This window comes from Akebia trifoliata, chromosome 3 (assembly GCF_017979445.1).
Source record: "Akebia trifoliata isolate Shusen 1 chromosome 3, ASM1797944v1, whole genome shotgun sequence".
Taxonomy (NCBI): domain Eukaryota; kingdom Viridiplantae; phylum Streptophyta; class Magnoliopsida; order Ranunculales; family Lardizabalaceae; genus Akebia; species Akebia trifoliata.
The window spans coordinates 40,289,842-40,312,680 of NC_141377.1; the positions used below are offsets into that span (position 1 = coordinate 40,289,842).

The following is a 22,839-nucleotide window of genomic DNA, read 5'->3' on the forward strand; positions in this document are numbered from 1 at the left end:
ACCTAGAAGTCATAAAATAAAAAAATAAAAAGAGTACACCAATCAAACGTCAATTGATTGGTATTAAAATTGATATGACAAAGGTATTCCCTCATCAGGTTTTGGATTTTATGTACTTTAAAGATGTTGCTTTTGAGTAATTAACTATGTACTTTTTGGCTAGTAGATTTAGAATTACCTATGGCAGAATATACCAAATGTTATTAATCATGTATTAGTTAATCAAGCATCTTGCATATGTTAATTCAAATGGTTTGTGCACTATGACCCATAAGTGTGTAATCATATTTATTCTAGCATTTCTTGAAAATGTTAGTATGTGTTCTCCTCTTTTGCAATAATTCCACAAACTTACAGAATTTTGCAAATTTCTTCTGAAAATTTCTTCATACTTTTTTTTTGATAAGTAAAGATTTTATTTAAAAGAAAGAAAGGGAAGTTGAGGAATCCCAATACAAGGCCTCCAAAAGGGAGCATAATAACTAACCAAATATTTCCCCATACATCAAAGCATAATGCATATCAAAATATTTTCATTTCCATAATACTCTAAATGAATTTTAACAAAGGGCTTCTTCTCATATATATTTCAGTGGCAAACACTATTCATTTGACCCAAAAAAAAAAAATGCTAACGATAAATGTCAACCGAAATCATCAATTTTCATTAATAAAAATTATAAGTTTTCGGTGAAAATATTTTAAAATAGTAATAAAACAAAATAATAAATTGCTTGTATTAAAGGACTTGTACATTACACAAATCCATTCATTATTAGAAATGAATTATGATTAATACATATACAATTCATTTCATCTTACTTTTATGCATTGTAAGCATGTTAGCACCTTCACATAAACATGAGCATACAACCACAATCGCCCATGTTCTTATTAGTTAGATATAGTAGTAATTTATTCATGTAGTATTTAACAAATAAAATATAATAATGCGTGAATATAGTACTTAACAATTTGTCAATTAAGCAGATGTTACATATATACATGGTCTATAATTAAGGTGGCAGTATTACTCTCATTTCCATGTAGATATGTTGTTGATGGTTGTCAAGCTCTCAAATGCGTATGGCATGCAGAGAAATGCTATTGATTGTCATTAACACACTCCATATGGTTGTTAATTGTAGGTTCATGACTAAAGAATCTATTCATGTTTCTTTTATCATATCCTACAATTTCAATCAATATTTCCATAATTTCTTTAAAATTTCTATCATTTCCATGAAAATTGTATTAATTTCCGCAATGAATTAAATATTCTAGGAAATATTTCCATTTCCATAAATATTAAATATTTGCGAGAGAAAAGGTAAATAGATGTACATTGTAATCAGAAATTATGACTATTAGTTGATTCACAAATTTGAAGGTTCTAACGCACCATTGCACACGCCAACGTGTCTCACGCTTCTCAATAACACGAAGGCAAGCACGCAACGCTTCTACAGCCCGCTCTCGGACAGCCAATGTTGGATCCCGAAGTGCAACCCAGATAGCCTCTACAAATTCAGATACATGGACGTTGAAAACTGTTGATGCATTTTCCGCCATTTCCTAACATGAAAAAAAAAAATGTTGAAACATGTGCTATGCATAGAAAGTATCCTTCACAATCTGAATGACAGACTCCAACTGAAGTACTATGAAGATACCTATATAAAATAATCCTCTTATTTCAACAACAATAACCTTCATCTCTAGAACAAATGTCACTACCAACAGAAAAAAAAATCACAAAACAAATAAATATTGCTTTCCTAAGTTATAAGAAGTTGACATTTCCAACAAAGGGAGCCGATGCCGCAATAAATCCAGACATCCGAAAAAGTAATGTCATTAAAATGAACAGTTGAGCAATTAATATTTTTGTGGTTTAAAAACTAACAAATACTTTTAAGTTTTAATTATGCAACAAAAATTATTTGTTGGTATTTATTTGGAGGTGGGGTGAGATCTAGCTATTTAGCTATAACCATCTTCCTTTTGATTTGTAACAAAGATGATTTCCAAACTCAAGAAACGATTTCAAGCTAAGGAAAAGCAGAACAAAAAATGTAGAGCAGAAAACAATCGAAATTAACCATTACATTTCTAAAAAATCAAGGACTCCCAGTCAACTATTAACCTTCCAATCACACTATACACTATCGGGACATTAAATCTTGAAGAGTAAATTTTAGATTTTATTTAGATTTCTGTTTTAGGACTTTAATTTTATGTTTTTGGGGATTATTTTGATGTTTTATTGGCCCGGTCTTAATATAATATTTAGGGAGCAGTTTAGTAATTTTAGTTTGTCTTTACTTAAGTTTATTAGGGTTGAAAAATTAGGAGAGAGAAAATTATGAAAATTGGGTTATTTATTTGGTGTTTTAGTTTGATTAGGACTCTTGATTTATTTTCTTTATATAGATTGTATTATGGTTTGTTTTTATTAACAACGAAGATTTTGATGAATAAAGAATGAGTTTCTTTCATGGAGTGGAGTGAGTACTCCACCATTCTTGGTGTGAATCCAAAAAACCCTTAGTGTGATTCCAAGGTTCTATCTTTCTATCCCTTTCTCTTTCTTCTTCTAATCTTTATTTTGCTTTCCTATTCTTTTGTTTTTCTTGTTTTCTTTTAATTCTTGTTATTGATTTTCTTGATTCTTGAAACCCCTTTCTTGATTCTTAATTCTTGAAACTCACAAAGCTTAAACCTTAATCCTTTCCCTATTTTCTTTAACCCTGATCTCATTAATCTCTTTTCCAAATCTTTAAGCCTTTATCTTTTCCTTACCCTACAAACATTTAACCATTTTCATTGGGATTGTGGTCATACCTACAATCATTGTTTTCATTTTACCTTTTGGGTTTACCCAATCCTAAACCCCCATTATTTTCTTATCTCCCCTCACCGTCCTGCATCAATACACCTTCAATAACAATTTACCACAATCGCCAAACATTCAACTATTCATTTCTTCCCATGCACCAAGCATACAGCATCATCATCACTATCAAAGCCTTATCCCAAAAATTTGAAGTTAGCTAGATGAACACCTAGCATACAGAAAAGAAAAAAAAAGCATAATTTTCCATAGTAGTATTCCCACCAAAAAGGCTCAATCTACCGACCCCAAATCTTTGGGATAAGGCTTTGATGATGATTATGATGATGGTCAAAAAGGATGAACCCGAAAAGAAGTAAAAAATAAATATTTTTTACATAACTACTTAGGACAATGAGATACCAAACAAGGATAGGAAAATGCCCACCCCTCCCTGCTGAACTTGCAATGGACCAAAAAAATTTAAATCCCTCCTCCAATTTGTGCATAATATGTCAATTCAAAATTATCATGCCAGATAAGATGATCCACAGTCAAAATTTTGTCCAACACTAGCATCCGTATATATAAAAAAAAAGGCTCTTGGAAACTGGATATGAAAATCTGCCAGAAAACACTTCCATTACTACAAGAAAAAATAATGATTCACAAATAATCCCTAAAAGGAAACCAAATCGAGGATAAATATCACAAACATGCCGACTTCACACCATTCCTTTTCCCACCTTGAATAGTGTACCTACCAGAGACCATTCATGATCCTTTTTCAACGCCTCCACCCCTCACAAAACCTGACTTCTAAAGTAACCCCAAAACTGGTCTTCTAACCTAATTTTTACTCCCGAAATTACAACTCCATAAAGCACCACATGCTTTCCTTAACTTTCATAACCATTTTCCAAACAACACTATGTTCATCAATAATAACACCTTATCAACCCCAAACCCCCATGCTTTTTTGACTTGCATGTCAACTTCCAAACATGCTCCTATAACCAATTCCATAAGAATTATCATATGACTTTTTTTACAATATGTATGGCAACCGAGACAAGCATTTTAAAGAGAGGAAAATATATTGGTATTGTAGAAAGGGTACTTTTTTATCAAACATGATTGGGTAATGCAATGTGGACCCTAAGCCACATAGTTACTTGAAAGGGCTAAAGTCCAAGATCAGATTAGTGGGGGGCCATACTCACACCACCAGGGATATAGAATTACTAATTTTATTAAGATTTTATTTGAATTCAATGTGCAGACAAATAGGGCGGGCGAAGCGCGAAGGGAAGGATGTTTGAGCAGTTGAAAGAGTCGATCTTGAAAACCAAAGTATTGATAGGTATCAAAAGCAATGAAAAATACATCTTGTTATTTAAGGATACCCCGAGGGGTTGGCCCAGTGATAAAACTAGCGACATGGGTTTACTCCCTCTGGTCATGTATTATAAATAGGGTGGCCACTTGACTTACCCTGATACACTTTGGAAAATTTCCATGAGGCTGTGGCGTGCGACCGCAAGTTCTACACTCATCCCAAAATGGATGTGGGGACTCAGAAAAAGAAAAAAATTGTGAATTAGAGATGTTACGAGGTTTCTTCCCAAGAAGTGGGGGTTTCCTAGACCTGGTACTGAGGATAATTTCAGTCCCCACAATGAACTCTTAGCTAAAGTCCTTTGATGTTGGTGAGGATAAGGAGAGCATCTTGGAAGAAGATTCTAATGAGTCCTATCCCAGAATGGTAGTTGAGTGGCTATTAGACAACATAGTAGAGAAAGATATATTTTTAGGGTTAATGTATGACATAATTCGAGGAGAGATAGCAATACTCTTCAGAGTGATGATGGGAAATAGTAAGAGTATGAAAAATTCTTTTGCTAACAAGCTGAATCTCAAGGGATATTGTTTGCCCCAATAAATCCTCAAGAAATGAGTTGTTCAAATGTGAGTTCTAAGGGATTAATTGAAACTGTCAATGGATATGATGAGACTAGGTTTTGACATGGAGTACAAACCTACCGCAATAGGCAAGTGTAAGAGAAAGGGCGTGGAGAGTCATTTATGATAATTAGAGTTTTTTCATGGAATGTTAGGAGCTGGGAAATAAAGATAAGATAGCAATTGTGAAATCAATTTGAGAATCCAAAATTGGCATTATTTTATTTTTAGTTTTATTTTATTTTTATAAGTAAAATTTCATTGAGAAGAGGGTAAGAAGTCCTCGAAGGAGAAAAGAAATAAGACCTAATTTATCTTGCTATAAACAAGTTCTCACCTAAACAAAAAATCTTCAAAGAACAACCCTCTAAAATCCTTAAACCTCTTGCACCAAAAAAATAACAAACCATGAAACTTTCCTTTTCCATCAAACATGTGCCCGTCAGTGATATCAAGGCGTGAGCCTCAGTGCACATAAGGTGCGTCTCAAGGCGAGGCGAGGCACAACAGCAACGCCTTGGTATAGGTAAAGCAGGGTAGGTTTTTCAAGGCAAGGCGCATGAGGCATACGCCCCACTTACAAATCAAATAAAATGTGATTTGTTTTGTAAATCTCTTTTAATTGGTTGATGTAACCTATTAAGTTAGGTCATGTTGAACCATATACACACATATATTTCCTTTCTACTCTTTTTTACAAATTTTACAATTTACTGTATATTGACGAGGGTTATGTATTACCCGATGACAATGATGAGTGATGCTTTGAGGCTTGCCCATAGCTGATATTTTTTTATTTTGAAACTTTTTTTGCTAATCATACTCTTGGTATAAGGATATTAAATGGGATTTTGTGATAGTGTCTTAAGCTTCTAAGTTTTAAATTTCAATTTAAATGGTTTGTAGTTACTTATTTTTATGATATTTTATTCATACTTGATTTTATTGTTAGTATTTTACTCACTTATTGTGGTTTAGCCTAACCTATTTATAAAGATTGAAATACTAAATACTTATGTATAAATATAAATTTTATATTGGTTGTAATAGTAGAATATTTATAAATTTTATAAAGTAGCCTAACCTACTTTCACTATTTAATTTTTTATTTATATGATCTTTTCAATTTTATTGTGCCTTACTTCACTAAGGTGTGCACCTCGCCTTGCGCACTAGGAGGCCTTTGCGCCTTTCACCCCCTTTCCTTCCAAAGGCCCCAAGATATAGCAAAAGGAGTTAGCTTCCAAAGAATCTTCTGCCTGCTAGAAATCTTTTGGCTTGGCTCAATAGAGGAAATTTGATAATTTGGAATAAAAGAGAAATTGAAGGTCCAGTGTTCTAAAGGGGGCATTTCCATATTTTGTCCTTGTTTCATGGTGAGGATTTCTCTTGGGTATTTTACAAATTTGTCCTCTAGAACGCCCTTAATGGAATTATGCAAAGTAAGCAGGACATTATGTACATTCCTCCATGATTTTTTTTTTATCTCAAAGCCAAGAAAAAAAAATTCAATAGTTTCCTATTGAGTGCATTAAATCTGGTGACATGGTTTCCCATAAGCATGGTCCCAAATGGAAAAAAATGCATGAGTATAACAAGTCATAACGAAGAGGAAACCCAAAGTGCTTAGTTTAAAGTAAAATACAAGAATATCAAGTGGTGTGTAGCAGCTACAACAATTAAGAGTTGAATAAAAGATGACCTGAGGTTACCAATATATCAGATCCAATGACTTTCATTAAATGAATAAAAGATGACCTAAGGTTACCAATATATCAGACCCAATGACTTCCATTAAATTCAGAAGTTTTGAATTATCTAAAACCAATGCATCTCAATTTTGAATATTAAGCCAATGAGGAACTGTAAGCATCCAAGAAATCTATATTATGGGAAATAAGAGAAAATGCCATTTAATTTAAACAAATTATAGTCATGAATATAAATATAGCACTTACTTTCAAAATCAAGACAGCTGCAAAACGACGATATTCAACTCTATCCCCACGAAGCCAATCTAATGCATTTTTAACCTACAGAAACATTGAAACTTTAGATAATACTTAAAACTACCCGAATACCATTAAAATAACTTTAAAATAAACATAAAGAATAAAAAATAAAAACAGCAAACCTGATGCTCCACCTCATCTGCAGTCATTGCCCCACCAGCTCTAGCTAGATGACCAAGCACCCTACTGGCAAGGACTAAGACTTCAGGATCACGTTTTACCTCAAAGACAGTACGCATATAATTAGAGAACTTTGAAACCTTGGAGGCACTCTCCCCAATGGCCACGTCTATCAAGTCATCAATAGCTCTTAAAGCTCCCAAATTTTCGGCAACATCATTACTTTCTAGAAGGCTAGAGATACGATCATACAATTGATCCATGAAACGGGAAAAAGCTTCCCCACTAAGATCTCGAGCTGCTTCTTCAACATGTTTTCGTAGTGTTAAAGTAGCACCATCCTATGACGAAGACAATTAATAGAAGTCCAATCAGTTCACAATACAAGGCAAACCAATATACAATACAAAGCATAACAATATATGAGTACAAAGAAAACATTGGTTTTTTAATAGGTGAAAAAAAGTATGTTAAAAAGAAGGGAGACGAAGATGACCAACCCATAACTAGGAATGAAATCACAAACTTTTACCTTAGTAAAGCCTTCATTGCACTGATCTAAAATAACAAAGTCAATGTGAGGTACTGATAATATAGCTACATCATGGACAAGAATTGTAGGTGCTACCTCTGAGAGATCTTCCTTATGTTCCTTTAAAAATGGATGAATAAGGCTATCAAATTTGAATATGATGTAGGACATCTACAATTCTAAGTAGTTACCTAATTCTATTAAAATTTGTTTCTATTTTCAAGTTCTATTAGCATTTCTATTTTTTAGTTACTTTAGTAGTATTATTCCTTGTTAGTTTCTATTTTTGTTTAAATTCGTTTTTATTATTTAGAGTATAATTAGAAGTGTCCAATTTGAATTTTAATAGGATTATAAAGTTAGTATTATCTTATAGATAGGTTAGAAATCTTAATTTTTAGTATTTTAGTAGGATTATAAGTTGTTATGATGGAATTATCTATATAAGGAGCCCCAAATCCGAAAATTAAAACAATCAATTAATATATAACAATTTAATTATCTTTTCTCTCTTAATAATAATTACTTTTTAGCTTTATGTTTTATTTTCTTTTAAGATATTGATTGTTTATCAATTGAATCTATTGATTCAAATTGATTTTGAGTGTTCCATTGATCACAACTTATCGAATCTATTGATTCACACACTTCCACTACATCAAGTAGTATCAGAGCTTTTGCTATGATCCACATTCATGACTAGTGAAGAAGAATTCATCACTAAAACTGAATTCGAAGCCCAATTCAAGAAGTTTGAAGAAGGTGAACATTTCAATTGTATTACCCACAACTTATTGCCAGTACAACATGTTTATCCTTCAACTCAACATAGTCTTTTCCGAACTACATACAAGGTGCAAGGTAAGTTATGCCAATTAATTATAGATAGTGGAAGTTCAGAAAATATAATTTCAAGCCAAATGGTAGATGCACTGAAGCTACCCACTACGCAACACCCTACACCTTATTCTATAGGTTGGGTGGACGATAAGTACAATAAGAATGTGACAGGCCAATGCTCCATTTTTTTTAGTATTGGAAATATAAAGATGAGGTTATAAGTGACATTGTCTCAATGAGAGCATGACACATCCTCTTGGGAAGACCTTGGTTTCATGATAACAATGTCACATATCGGGGAAAAGTCAACACCTATTCTTTTATGGATAATGATGTCAAAGTGATCCTACACCCTTCCCATTCAAAGCCCGAGGCTACCCAATCAACCAAGGAGATGGGAACATATTTTGTCTCTACCAACATCAATGATGACTTCAAGGAAACAAATGGTAAAACCTTCCAACCGAGACCCTCCTACTCAAGTTTCTCATCAAGTGCAACCCCTCCTTGAAGAATTTCTTGTGTTCTTCCTTGGATTTGCCGGATTCATTGCCTCCCATGAGGAATATACAACACCACATCGATTTAGTACCTGATGCAAGTCTCCCAAATTTGCACTATTATGGGATGAGTTCGAAAGAGCATGACACATTGAAAGAACAAGTGAAGAAGAACCTTGAAGTTTCTAAAGGAAAATATAAAGCAGATGCCGATAAGCATAGAGGATTCAAGAGCTATAAAGAAGGAAACTTAGTCATGGTTTATCTTAGTAAATAACACTTTCTCGCTAGAACTTACAACAAGACCAAGTTGAAGAAAATTGGACCCCTTCATATCTTGAAGAAGATAAGTAATAATGCTAGATTTAGCTAACAATATGCCATGGTCAATTAAATTCTCTAAACAAAGTCTGAAGAACGGATATCACTGGAAATGGATTAAAGCGAGAGATGAATGGAAAACAAGGAAAAAAACCTTAAAGAAAAACTCGAGGTCGAGTTTTTTTAAAGAAAAAGGGCCTGATGTAGGACATCTACAATTCTAAGTAGTTTCATAATTCTATTAGAATTTGTTTCTATTTTCTAGTTCTATTATGATTTCTATTTTTTAGTTACTTTAGTAGTATTATTCCTTGTTAGTTTCTATTTTTGTTTAAATTTGTTTTTATTATTTAGACTATAATTAAAAGTGTCCAATTTGAGTTCTTATAGGATTAGAAAATTAATATTATATTATAGATAGGTTAGGAAAGTTAATTTTTAGTATTTTAATAGGATTATCAGTTGTTATGATGGAGTTATCTATGTAAAGAGCTCCAAATCCGAAAATTAAAACAATCAACCAATACATATCAATTCAATTATATTTTCGCTCTTAATTACTTTTTAGCTTTATGTTTTATTTTCTTTTAAATTATTGCTTGTTTATCAATTAAATATATAGATTCAAATTGATTTTGAGTGTTTCATTGAACACAACTTATTAAATCTATTGATTCACACACTTCCGCTACGTCAAAATACTCTAGGATACGGGTGGTGTCAAACTCCCAAGTCGCAAATGGATACACTCCTCCTTCTAAGGTAAAAAGGCAAGCTAATTCTATCAAAGTCTATTGTGTCATTTGAAAAAAAAAAAAAAAAAATTTGATAAATTCTTTGCATCTAGATAAGCAATTAGAGCGGCCGAGCTTTTTTCCTACTTTCTTATCTTTCGTGAGTAAAATTGAGTTGTTCCCTAATGATTTTCCAAATAAATTAGATTGTATTCTGAGAGCATTGCTAGGGACCAAATCTATGTAAGATAGTAATTTTCGTTTTCTCTTTAATATTTATGGTGGGGGATTTTCCTTAACCCGTGATTACCTTCCAAGAAAAATTCACAAAAAGACACCATAGGAGATAAAACAAAGGAAGTTTGAGATGGTTTAGAGATGAATAAGAAAGACCAATAACGACACCAATGGGAATGAGCACCTGATTGCAAGTTGAAGAACTTCAAAAGACAAGATAAATGCTAAAACGATAACACACTGGTGGGGTATTTTGGTATTTTCTTGTTACGGGTTTGTGATGGGACTCCATTTTTGGGTTTTTACTAGAGTTGGGTGTAGAGATTTAATAGGTTTCACCGGAGTGTTGGAGGTAAGTATAGACCTCCATTGTTGTAATTTCATGTTTTATTAGTGAATTTCTACTTGTCAACTTGCCCATTGATGTAGTCCCATTGTGGGTGAACCACTTATATCTTGCGTTGTGGTTGTGTTCATTTCTCTACTTTCTTTATTGTTACTTGCACTTGCTTTGCTACACATTCTGGGTGTTTGGTTGTTGGAATTAATTGATTTATTGTTAGAAGGGATTAATTTCGATAACTGATTTTCCGTTTGTGGCTTGGGATCAAGCCACAACAAAAACAAATGAAAAAACTGTGCTTCTTTAAAATGTATTTTGATCGATGCAAAGCCGAATGCAAGTTCAAAGTAATCAAAAGAATAGCTTTGCCAAAACAAAACCAATTAAGGACCTAAAATCACCAAAACAACACAAATCTTCAAAAAGAGAGAGAGAGATAGGATACTTAGTACTTGGAAGTATAATCAGTGAAAGATCTGCGAAGCAACAAAAGTAACTCGAATTGAAAAAGAAAGAAATTGAAGATGACCTTAGGGTTGGTTCTGATGCAGAGGTCTGCAAGAATTCGACTGAGAGCATCAACGCTACCACCACCGCTGGAGGAGGAGGAGGAGGGAACACTGTATCGAATTGATGCAGCTGTGATCGCCATGACTCGGAAACCCTAACTTGGTCTCGCAGCCATCGACGCCTTCTGGTCAGGAGAGGTGCACACGCAAGTAATGAGTTTGTGTGAATGACTGACAGCCTCCCCTTAGCCCTTACGCTTTCTCCTTAATTTAGTTCATTCCCGTGGGGTCTCAACGAGCCACTTTTGTAAACAAACCAAACAAATAGTTTGAGTCAATTCTGGTGAGTTTCGAGTTGAATCGGTGAGGTTTACACCCATACGTATGAGAAAGCGAAGTAGGAGTTAGCTTGAGTCAAATCTAGCGAGTTGAGTTGAATCGCAAACTTATGAGAAAGCGGAGTAGCTTAAGTCAATTCTATCGAGCTTCGAGTTGACTCGGTAAGTTTTACAACCAAACATATGAGAGAGCGGAGTAGAAGTAGTTCGACACCAAATTTAATATAGAATAATGCTGAAGTGACCTCAAGGTGGGACCTCAAATCGCACACCCTGACAGAAAGAATATGCGAACCATAAATGCTTTTCCTCGAGATCCCACTTTCTTATTCAAACTTAATAAAATCACGGTTGTCTTAGTCGAAAAGCAAGTTTAATCTCATTGGAACTTCCTTGGATCTTGAAATTCTCTAAAACCTGGGAAGATTCACAGGATCTGAAGTAAGAATGACTACGGTCTTGAATTTTGACTTTTGAGTTATATAAATCGTTGGATTGACTCAAGAATGAGACAACTAGCTTTTGAGGTGTGGGATGTAGAGCTGTAACTTGGATGGGCCATACCCGAACACAATGGGTTCAACCTAACCTTGAGGCAGGTTTGGGCACAATTAGCTAGTGTTCGGGGTAGGGTTTGGGCAAAAAAATTTTGACTGAACAAAATCAGCCTGGGTTCGGGCATAAATACCGGATTGCCCAATTTGTCCGAATCCAAACTTAATATGATTATACTTTAAAATTATTTTATTTATTTTTCATTCACAATTCACATTTAAAATTTTAGTTAATCATCATCTTTTTATCAATGTCTGTTTATAATTTCATATGTGTGAACTTTGAAATATATTTTCCGGATAATTTAGATTTTTTTCACATACCATTTATCTTTATACAAGTTATTATCATTACTAAATTATATAATGAATGAGGAACGAGCCAACCTGACTTGGGTTGGGCATGGATTGATCATTTCATGCCCGAGGTTTGATTGGGCTTGGGCTCGGGCATGGGTTGGTGTTTGTTAAGTGTGGGTCGGGCGCGGGGGTTGCATCCCAAATGGGATGGCAGGTTAAAGTTGACGTCAAATTTTCTTTCTTGACTGAGAAATTGATTTTGATATATTGACAAAATATTTTCCCACGCAATAATGTTTGATTAATATGAACACACTTGACTTAAAATACTAATATTCCCAAAAAATTTAGACAACTATTTTGATGATTACATCACAACATCACAAGGGCAATCAAATGAAGTTGTAGACATCTACATATTTTAACTCTATCATTGGAGTGTGTTCTGACTCGTCAATTGCCACCAACGTGGTAATAAAATCATGGGGTGTTGAGTTTGACGAGTTTGTAGGTGGCTTGCAAAGTTATTAAACCATGGGTAGAAAATTCTAATCTTGTTTGTGGAAATGTAAGGAAAAAAAATTATACATTTGTTAATAATCCATGCATTTTGAAAATATAACCATATTAAAATAAGAACAAACGCCAAAAAAAAAAAAAAGTTGACAAGTTCAAAGGATGGAATTGTAGGGATTGAGGTTGAAGTATTAATAAATGATAACACAACCTAAAATTACTCCAGTTCTCCTAATTTGTCCATATGAACAGAGGCGGTGCCAGGATTTTACCCATGTGGGGGCAATTAAGAGTAGAAAAAAATTTGTGTGAGCAATAGCTCATATATCCTCAAAGCATCTCCAATGCAAAGAGCCATACTAGCTAGGTATAACTGGTAGTAATTTTATTATGTAGAGACATTTTACCTATTCAAGGGTTTGTGCTCCAACTGTACTCTCCAAAATGGTGCTCCACAGATTCATTTGCAGTAAAACCACTCTCAACTGCCATGTTTTTTACTGCCAATAAGAGAGAGAGAGAGAGAATTCATACTCTTCTTTTGCCTCTTCCTCATTCTATTTATCCAAATAATTTCGAAATGCATCTTCTATAACAAAAAGAGATGGAGTCACGTCTTTACGCTCTGGCTTTGCAAAGTAGAGGTTGGGAGGGGATGCCTATAGCCCGAACCCAAATGCATTGGAGTAGCTCTTAGTAGACTTTGAAATTATTCTAAGGGCAAGTGCCCCTATTGTGAATCCCCCCCTGCATATGAATAGGAGTTGAAGTCCTTGTAGGTACCCAACACATACAGATGGCATCATTTGCCACATAATGGCATGATATGTCAAGGCAATGCAAGCAAGCAACGGTTGGGTGGCTTTGAGTAAAGTTGGAGAAACATAACTGTAATAACTTGAGATCCCTTTTAGGTAGAGTTGGGAGTTCAAACTAATTGGGGGTTCGTGATCCAAATGGCAATGTGGGGTCAAGTCACAGGTCTCTTTCAATTACATCTTCTAATTGAAAGAGGTGTTCAAATACATAATCAGAAAGTTTATGGTTGATCTTCTATGTGAAGTCAAAAAAATATGAAAATAATGTTTCAGGGAAAAAAAAAGTCCTTAATAATCCGCACTTACGTAGTTATATAATGACAATATTTAATACAAAGACCTCTAATTAATAGGTAGTTAACATCAATTTAGGGGAACATATGTAAATGGTAATTGGGTTTGAGGTCTACACAAAAGATCATCTTACTTGATAATTTTGTTAGGCTTTTTTACCTTTTTTTTTTTTTTTTTTTAATAAGGAGAATGAGAAATAGGAAGAAAAGTTATATTATTACACAAGTCGTGATAAACGTACCCACTGACACAAACACGGTCAATACGTGACTGATGTGGCAAGGGAGCAGAATGATAGATCTTTTTCTTCAGGATGGCTTTGTGCCCTTGCCATGCCAGCCACGTACAGACCACGTCGTTTATCATTAGTCTTATTATATCTCAAGCTTTTTGCTTCTAGAAGACCACTTCTATCTTATAGAGTTCTTTCACATGACCTTGAAACTTGAAAGTCATTTATTGTCGGATGTTTTCCACAAACAGACTCCTAAAAACACTCATTAATTCGTGCCTTGAGCGTAGGCAGTGGCTTGACGTTTGATATTTTCAAAATCCTTGTTCCACAGTTCCACCTATGTTTGACTATGTTATACCTACATCTTCAAGTATCTAAGGAGAACTGATGTCATTAATTTAAGTGCGAGCTAAGCCGTTGATCCGCTTGTTGAACAATGTGAATGGGGTTCCCAGGAATCCAAGACGAATAATAAGTAGTTGGCCCACTTAGGGATGTTAACTGGGCCCATTGCCATGCTAAACAGGGATTAGGGCCTTGATATTAAGGCTGGGAAGGTAAGGTCTGGTTGAGAATGTTTCAGTCCATTAAATTTGGGTCAAACAAGGTTTAACATCGTCCACCCTGACTCCCTATCATCGGTTGGTTCAAGTTTAGTGTCAAACCAAATCTAACCTCAAATCAAAACCAAACCAAACTGGGGCCTTGATTGTCAGCACGATCTTAACCAAAAGTAATTTTAATTCGGCCCAAGCCCACGTTGGGTTGGGTCAAGAAGGGCTTACCAGTATCCAACTTTAGAAGGTTTGAGAAAGGAGAGTGGGCATGGGACTTTGGATTCCGGAGAGCTTTTAACGATTGGGAAGTGGGGAGGTTTATCACTGACACTTTATCTATCTACTCGGATTTTGGGAGAGAGGACGAAAGAATCTAGATAGTTAACAAGGATGGGAAGTTTTTGGTTAAGTCTTTCTATCACTCCCTTTGTAATGGTGAGGGGTCATCTTTCTGTCATGTAGCCATTTGGGGTCCTAAGGTCCTAACAAAAGATTGTTTTCTTTACATGGACCATGGTGCTAGGTAGGATTTAGACAATTGACTTCTCGATGAGGAGGTGAATGTGCCTGGTCAATGGGTGTTTGTTGTGTTTGAGAGATGGGAAATCAGTTGGTCGGATTCTCCTTCATTGCAGCTTTACTTATGAGATTTGGGCTTAGTTTTTTAATTTGTTCGGTGTTTTGACCTGCACGTCCGAATTGGTCAGAGATTTTTATGTTTCTTGGTTTTCTCTTGGTATCTCTTTCTCAGATGCAAAGAGATTGTTGTGGAGCTTTGTCCCAATTGTACTTTGTTGGAGTATTTGGAGAGAGCATAATAACCGCACCTTCAATGGAATAGCGAAGGATTGTAAGAAAACAAATTTTGCCATTTTGGGTCTTGTTTTCTTTTAATTGAAGGTTTTTAAGGAGTTTAGGAGAGTTTTCTTTGAGGACTTTATTAGCAACTAGGATAAGGCTTGTCGTATGGTCATTGAGTAGTCCCTTAAATCGTGGTAACTTCATGTATATTGCATTAAAAGTCATTGAAAAGACCCCATCGTTGATGGTCCTCTAGATTTACATAATGCTATTTTACAACAATGCTGAACCCACGATAGTTAGAATGCGAACACCATTGATATCACTTATCAATATAAAACATTCCTCATGGTCCCACCTCTTTGTTGTTTAGTTATAATCCCTAATTCTAATCCAAACCGTCGAATCATTTGATTATTAAATTTATTGGTAACATTACATTCGATCCCACATCATCCACGTACATGGAAAAAGAAAAAAGAAAAAAACTTTTTTAAGAAGGGTTATGTCCCAAAGCGTGTATTACAAATTATCTATAGACCAAGAATATGATTTTGTTTTTCATCGCACGTGTGTCACTTTTATATTGATGTAAATAAATAAATAAATAAGGGATAATATTTACTAGTAGACATCGCAAATGTTGAGTCAAAGTTGGCAAAATCAACTATTAATAGTTGTGATTGATCACTTGTCATGATTGATTTATACAGTTAATTAGAAGAGTTGTGATTTTCTGACGTCCCCTTTGATCTTTTTCCTCTAAATATACAACTGCAAGCGTTATTCTAATTAGAAATGGTTTCAACATCATGGGATTAGGGGACCGATTAAGTGTTCAAAGATTTTGTGTATAAGTAGTAACAACAAATTTTCTTATGTGAATCTTACGTGCTACCGAGGGCAGTGGGAGAAAACCCTAAAATATATGATTGATAGGTGACACTAATTTCTATGTTAAATCCGCAATCAAAGTATTTTTTGAATGTTTGTACACGTGTTGGACTTTTATGGGGTTTAACTTTAATTTTCTAATCATCTTTATTAGATGTGAGACAAAACTTAGTCAACCCTGCAATACTTATAATATAATGCTTCCGGATGTACTACATAGTTTCAAGGACAAATAATATAGAGAGATATACCGGACAGACCTTTTCGTTGGAATTTTATTATAAAAGGTAAAAACTCCCTTACTCTATCAAGTTGGTTACTTGATCCAATCTTATTTTAAGAATCAAACTACCTATTTAAGTTAGCAATATTCAAAATCTTACTAAGAGTCATTGAGGCATATAAATTATGAAATGAGCAATCCAACAATACATATTTGTAAATTTCATGCAAAATTCAATTTTAATAAAAAATAATTTAAAAAATTATATTTTTTAAACTTGATTGTAACCGTTGAAAATTGGTGGCAATCGAACTCTCAAATTTAAATTTAAATTCCACGGTGAAAATAATTTTTATTTTTAATCTTTTTAAAATTCTTAGAATTTTATATTTTATAACCATAGGGCATTGGATCATGTCTTTGGATGTCACAAATTCATGTAGTTAGAACTACTCTAAGGTATGTTACGTCGTGGACCTACTTCAAGGTTTCATCTGTAACAAACTTGATGAAGTGAGGTTTGGTGGATAACAAACTTCAAAAAACAAGGCTTAGTGGAGTTGTCAAATTCTAAATAAATTTTTTACAATAAAAATGCAATAGTTGAGTCCGTCTGATAAATCTATCTAATATGACTAATGATTTTTTAACTCAAACGACAACTAAACTCAAAAACTCAATGATGTGTCATGCGCAAAGAATAGTAGATTCTTTTGTTCGGGATACACAATTGTAGATGACATGTCAATTATGTATCCCGAGGGACAGAATCTATGATTCTTTGCCCATGCCACGTGGGTGAATTTTGACTCCCCCTATCAGGTTGAGTTTAAAAATCAGCACTCCTCTAACATATATGATTTAAAAAGAAAATTACAGCAGATGATCAAATCTACGATTGCGATGGAAAGGTATTTCTTGGGATTCCCCAAAAAAACTCTTAGAAAATCAGTGTTTTTTCCTCTCGTTTGATGCTCTATCTAGAACGACTTTTGAGGATTTCCATCAAAAGAAGGAACGGTTAAGATGAAAGAACAATCTTAGAGATTCTCTAGCTAACGTCTCTTAGAAATCGATGGTTTAATATGTTTAAGGTTAGAAAAATCATCCTTTAAAAACTCATACGAGGTTAACGTATCCTGAATCCCGGATTTTCCTTTCATGAAGGTCTTCTTCGGCCTTGATACTCTTAGGTAGTTTTGACTTAGAGGACAGGTTTCTTCTCCGTAAAACGCGCTCTACATTAATAAACAATAATAGATCTCATCTCATATCTATGTTCAGGTGTTTCATCTCTAATGGTGGCAACGATGACAACAACAGCAATCGACCCAAAAGCTAGAAAAGTGTGTTTTTCCTTCGCAGCCTACGCAAAGAACGTGATCGATCATCTCAAATCCTCCGAAATTCCCGTAATTGAAGGTCTCACAGACGCAGAATTCTCCTCCATTGAAGCCTGCTTCAACTTCACCTTCCCTCCTGATCTCCGCTCGATTCTTTGCGAGGGATTACCAGTTGGCCCTGGTTTTCCTAATTGGAGATCATCGTCTCTTCAACAACTCGAAATCTTGCTCAATCTTCCGATTTTGGGAATCTGCAAAGAAATCTCTAAAAGAAATTTCTGGTGCGAATCGTGGGGTGATGAGCCAGATGACTCTAACGAAGCCCTAATTGCTGCGAAACAGTTCTTGAAGAAAGCTCCTATTCTTGTTCCGATTTACAAACACTGTTACATTCCTTCTATGCCAAATTTGGCTGGAAATCCTGTTTTCTTTGTTCAAGGTGGAGAATTGAGATATTCTGGGTTCGATGTCGCCGGATTCTTCCAACAAGTCGAATTCCGGCAGAAAAATATCATTTTTCGCCGGATTCAAACGGATAATTCATCGACGATGAAAGCACCGGCTTGGGCTGCTAAGACTGCGAGGAGGATTGAATTCTGGTCTGATTTGGTGGAGAATTACACATGTGGAATGAATAGCACGTGTGGAAGATGGAGATGGGTTTTAGGTGATTATTTTGAGGAAATGAGTTGGAGATTGAGAGATGGAGGTTGGACAGATGAGGAGGTTAAAGAGATGATGACGACGACAGTTACAGATGGAGAGGAAGCAAAGAGACGGGTGGTTTTGAAAGAGAAAGAGAGTGTGGTGTGGCACGTGCGATATCTATCTATTAAATTGCTACGTGCGGGGTGGAGCAAAGAGGACGTCGTCTATTCGCTTGGGTTCAATGAAGGTGAGGTGGATTTTCAAGTTCCAACGCCTGAACCACGATTCTCTTCGGGGAATTTTCTAAAGTCTAACGACGTTGGACGCTCATTGTCCAGCAAAAACTGAGATGATAAGGAATAAAGTTTTTCAAGAGATTGGGTATCGGGAATCTGTAGGGAATAGCTTCCTCCCCATATTGAGGCTTGTGGGTCCACCCTATAGTTCTAGACTCCAGAAACTTTTTCACATAAATCTGACTCTCATTGGCTCAAAATTGGTCATATTCATAACAAAGAAATGCAGCATGGCCCAGCTATCCTAGTACAGCATTTTGTTATATATTTAATAATAACTTTCTATTGTACATCAATTTCAATAATAATGTTATTGGTAAGATATTAAGTTTTTATTGGTTGAAGTAGAAGAGCCTATGGCCTCTTCTCCCTTGGGAGTGTTTGGTGAAAGAGACAAAAGTATACCAGAATGATTTACAATTATACACCATAAATTTGTTTCTAGAAACTATATGGAATTATGCTGTCAGCAAGAAAAGTATAACAATCTAGACTTTTATGTCTGGAATGATAGTTACCTAAAGTGGACAAATCTTGATAATTATTTTGTTACTAAGACAGCCTACCCCACCCAAAAAATAAAATAATAATAAAATAAAAATAAAAATAGCTTTTATGAAAAAATACAATTACTAGTACAATAGTAATTAATATGTTCTATGTAAAATATTTATACGAAGTAACATATTTGATGGTGGTTGGCTTGTATTATTATGCCCTTATGGTCAATGATGAAGACTATATCTCAAATGTCATGAGTCCTGTTTTTTTAAGTTTTTATCTGGGTGGTTAGTGAGTTTGGCAATAATTAAGGCTAGCAATGGACAATCCGACTAAAAAATTAGTCTAACCTAAATCTCTATCAGGCTTAAATGCTTAGAGTATCCCCAACAAACTTTTTAAAGTTGAAAGTTGAAAAAATGATCTTCTAAGAGACTCTTTAAAAATAAATGTTAAAATAAAGAGGAAGCTTCTACTCTCTACATGTTGAGAACCTCTAAGACTAGTTATTTTAATGTTAAAAAATGGAAAACACTTTTATTACTAATTTAATAAGATTTTAAAATGTTATTAAAAGTCGTTGGACCCACATGAATTACCACATTGACAATCCAACACAACATCCTTCTGGATTTCATGAAAAAATTCAAATAAAATAAAATAGATTTGAGTTTGATCCAAAGTATTGAAAATGGAGGGCTATTGAACTCCCCAGACTTAAAACTAAAATTAAACGATGAAAAATTATGTTTTTTTTTTTTTTTCCAAAAGTCTTAGAATTTCAATCTCTATAAGCCCGTGGCATCAGATTATGTTTTTGGATGTCAAGATGCGAGTTCACAACCCTTAATAGGATTTAAGTAGGTTTTACAAATATTTATTTGAAAAGTAAACTAATATTGAATATAAGAATAAAAAAATAATTGTAGAGTCTGTTGGAGTTGGGATTGAAGTTTACACTAGTTAAAATAACTTTTTATTTTTTATTTTTTATTTCTAACTAAGGATGCTCTTTATTTTAAAAAACATTGTTGAAGATGCTCTTAAAAAATGAATGGTTTGGATTACTTATATTGAGTTAGATAAAATTTATATAATAAAACTCAATTGTAAGGCCCACCTTCCACTATAGTTGTGGGGGACAAAAAATGATTTGCTCACAAAGTCATAGAAATTTGGGATCAACCAATGACATGTACCCATGTGTATTGAATGGCATCCCTAATTTACAAGAGTACCCTTATTAGTTACAAACTACCTTTGTATACTTGATGTGGAAAGCGTTGAGTAGTCTATGAGCACTGTGAGCACAAAATCACTCGGGGAACAAACGTCTCATTTATCTCTTTAGTTTTACTATCTTTCCTCTTTTACCCCCCCCCTATTTTCTATAATACCCCTCGAAATTTACTATCATTTTTTACTCTTTAACCCCCAAAGATGATGCAAACTCTAGTACATATATAAAATAAGATGGTCGTCCTCCCAATGTTTATCTCCCCACAAAGAGGACTTTAGATACAATTTTGCAAGTATTTGGAGGACTACTTAATTTCCTTTTATCTTCTCCCTCATTCGAAGAATTCCCCACCAACTTTATTATCTTTCTCTTTTTACCCTTAATTTTTTTAGAATACCCTTTTAACTTTATATATTATTGTCTTTCCCTTCCTCTCCCTTTCAAATAATGCCCTACAACTTTATTGTCTTACCTCTTCACCCCCATTTTCCAATAATACCATTCCAATTATATTGCTTTTCCTCTTCTACTCCCTTAAATCCCTAAAGAGGAAGCTTGTGTCAGTAGGCACGACAAAATTTTAGTTGATTAATAAAAGAAAAAGAAATTATATTTTGGTGAATGATGGAGATATACCCATTTGTTTTCAAACTGATGACATGCCTTTTTGATCTCAAACTTTTCTTCTATATTGACAAAATAACCTAAATGCCATTATTTTTAACCACTAGCCAAAATCAAGCAATTTTTTTCCCAAACCAATCATCTTCAAACTCTTTAATCTCACAAAAAAATTATTAAAATTTTTAGTAATACCCCATGCAAAATTGATATTAGTCATATCCCCTTACTGAAACAACATTCTTTTATTAATGAATTAATCATGAAATTTGATATATTTTTTTCAAAATACCCTTCAAATTCTTAAATTAATAATTTAAAAATTGAGCAAAATCAATATTTCACTCTTAATTTATCAACAAAAATAGTCATTGACTTTCAATCAAGAGGCATAAATCTAATCTTGAATTTGTAGGGGGTAAATCTAATGTCACTAATGTTGCTAATGGTGTTACTAAAAACCCTAAATTATTCTATTATATTCAATTTCATCTTCAAAACCATCATTTTCAACCTACTTTTACCCTTGTAGAAAATACTTGACTTTTTCCCCCATAATTTCATTGTCTTATACTTCTAAAATCATATCTTGATTTTGGGGCTAAAAAATTGAGATGAAAAAGATTTTAAGGTTGAAGGCGACGGTAACAGATTTTACCCATGAAGTTGGAGTTGACTGGTTTTGGAAGAAAATAAAATAAAAAATAAAGGTGGTGTAAATACGTGAGGGGTTTAGACTTTAAGTTTCATCTACTTGGATTTAGGAGTCGCATTCATTTAAAGAGTTTAAGGTATGAATAGACACTATAAAAGAGATTTTTAAAATTTGAAATTTAGTGACTCATATTTAGTCTAACCTAGAGGTCGAGAGTAAGGATGTTCGGTGGGTAAAGGTCAAAGAGTAAGGAGGTTCAGTAAGAAGTAATTGCATTAATCAAATCATAAGCATTCAAGAGCACTCATTTCAAGCATGACTATCTAACTAAACTTGACCTTAGGTGAGTCAAAGTCAGAATTTTTGTGAAGAATATCAGGTCAGTGAAGGCCAAGCAATTTTATGAAGGACATTAGGTGACTAACAGCCAAAACAAGAATAAGCTTGGTTATTGGTCACTTAAGGTCAAGGTTAAATGTTAAAAAAAAAAAAAAAAAATCTTTTGAAATTTTGATTTTGCTTCGAGTGGATCCCATTCGAAACATCGAAATTCTTTGGGTTGCACCATTTTTCATTAGATTTTAATGAAAGTAAATAGACACAAATATGTGCATATCATTGAAGTGATGTCTTCATTTCATAGGGATGTTGTTAGTTTGAGACATTGGAGATTATTCAACAAAGAAGGATATCCCTAGCATGTCTATGCCACAACATTGTATGCATAAAAATTTGTGTAATGCTGGCCTAGTTTTTTTCGGATCATTTCATTGATTGAACCCCTTTGTACCATGCCCTACAAAATGCATGTATAGACATGGCTAGAAATTGATTGTTTTCCTTATAAAGGGAGACCCCTCCTATCATTATTTCCAAGAATGATGCGATCAAAGTGTGTCAAAAGATGCATACTGAAATGACATGCTTATGAAGGGCTTCAACCTCCAACCTCTTGGTCAAATCACTTTCCACATTCTATGCATAAGATTTAGGTTCGACTACTTGGGATGAAAGAGGGTTTTCCATTACATTGTAAGGTTGTTTAAAAGAAAAATAAATGAA

At 34.2% G+C, this 22,839-nt stretch overlaps 2 protein-coding genes across 2 annotated transcripts in view; one reads left to right on the forward strand and one right to left on the reverse strand.

The window, feature by feature from the left end:
- The window catches only part of TOR (target of rapamycin), a 67,202-nt gene extending 55,992 nt beyond the window's left edge, over positions 1 to 11,210 (reverse strand). The window contains exons 1-4 of the mRNA XM_086435290.1: positions 10,964 to 11,210; positions 6,930 to 7,268; positions 6,754 to 6,828; positions 1,403 to 1,575 (exon numbers count right to left, since the gene is read on the reverse strand). Coding sequence (XP_086291416.1) covers positions 1,403 to 1,575; positions 6,754 to 6,828; positions 6,930 to 7,268; positions 10,964 to 11,086 — 710 coding nt within the window. The 5' untranslated portion in view covers positions 11,087 to 11,210. The remainder of the gene's footprint in view (positions 1 to 1,402; positions 1,576 to 6,753; positions 6,829 to 6,929; positions 7,269 to 10,963) is intronic.
- A 6,303-nt stretch (positions 11,211 to 17,513) lies between these two features.
- LOC147406938 (uncharacterized) lies at positions 17,514 to 19,183 on the forward strand. The gene has a single exon (XM_086435291.1). It carries the CDS (start codon positions 17,772 to 17,774, stop codon positions 18,810 to 18,812), a length of 1,041 nt encoding a protein of 346 aa, XP_086291417.1. The 5' UTR covers positions 17,514 to 17,771; the 3' UTR covers positions 18,813 to 19,183.
- Positions 19,184 to 22,839: the final 3,656 nt, after the last annotated feature.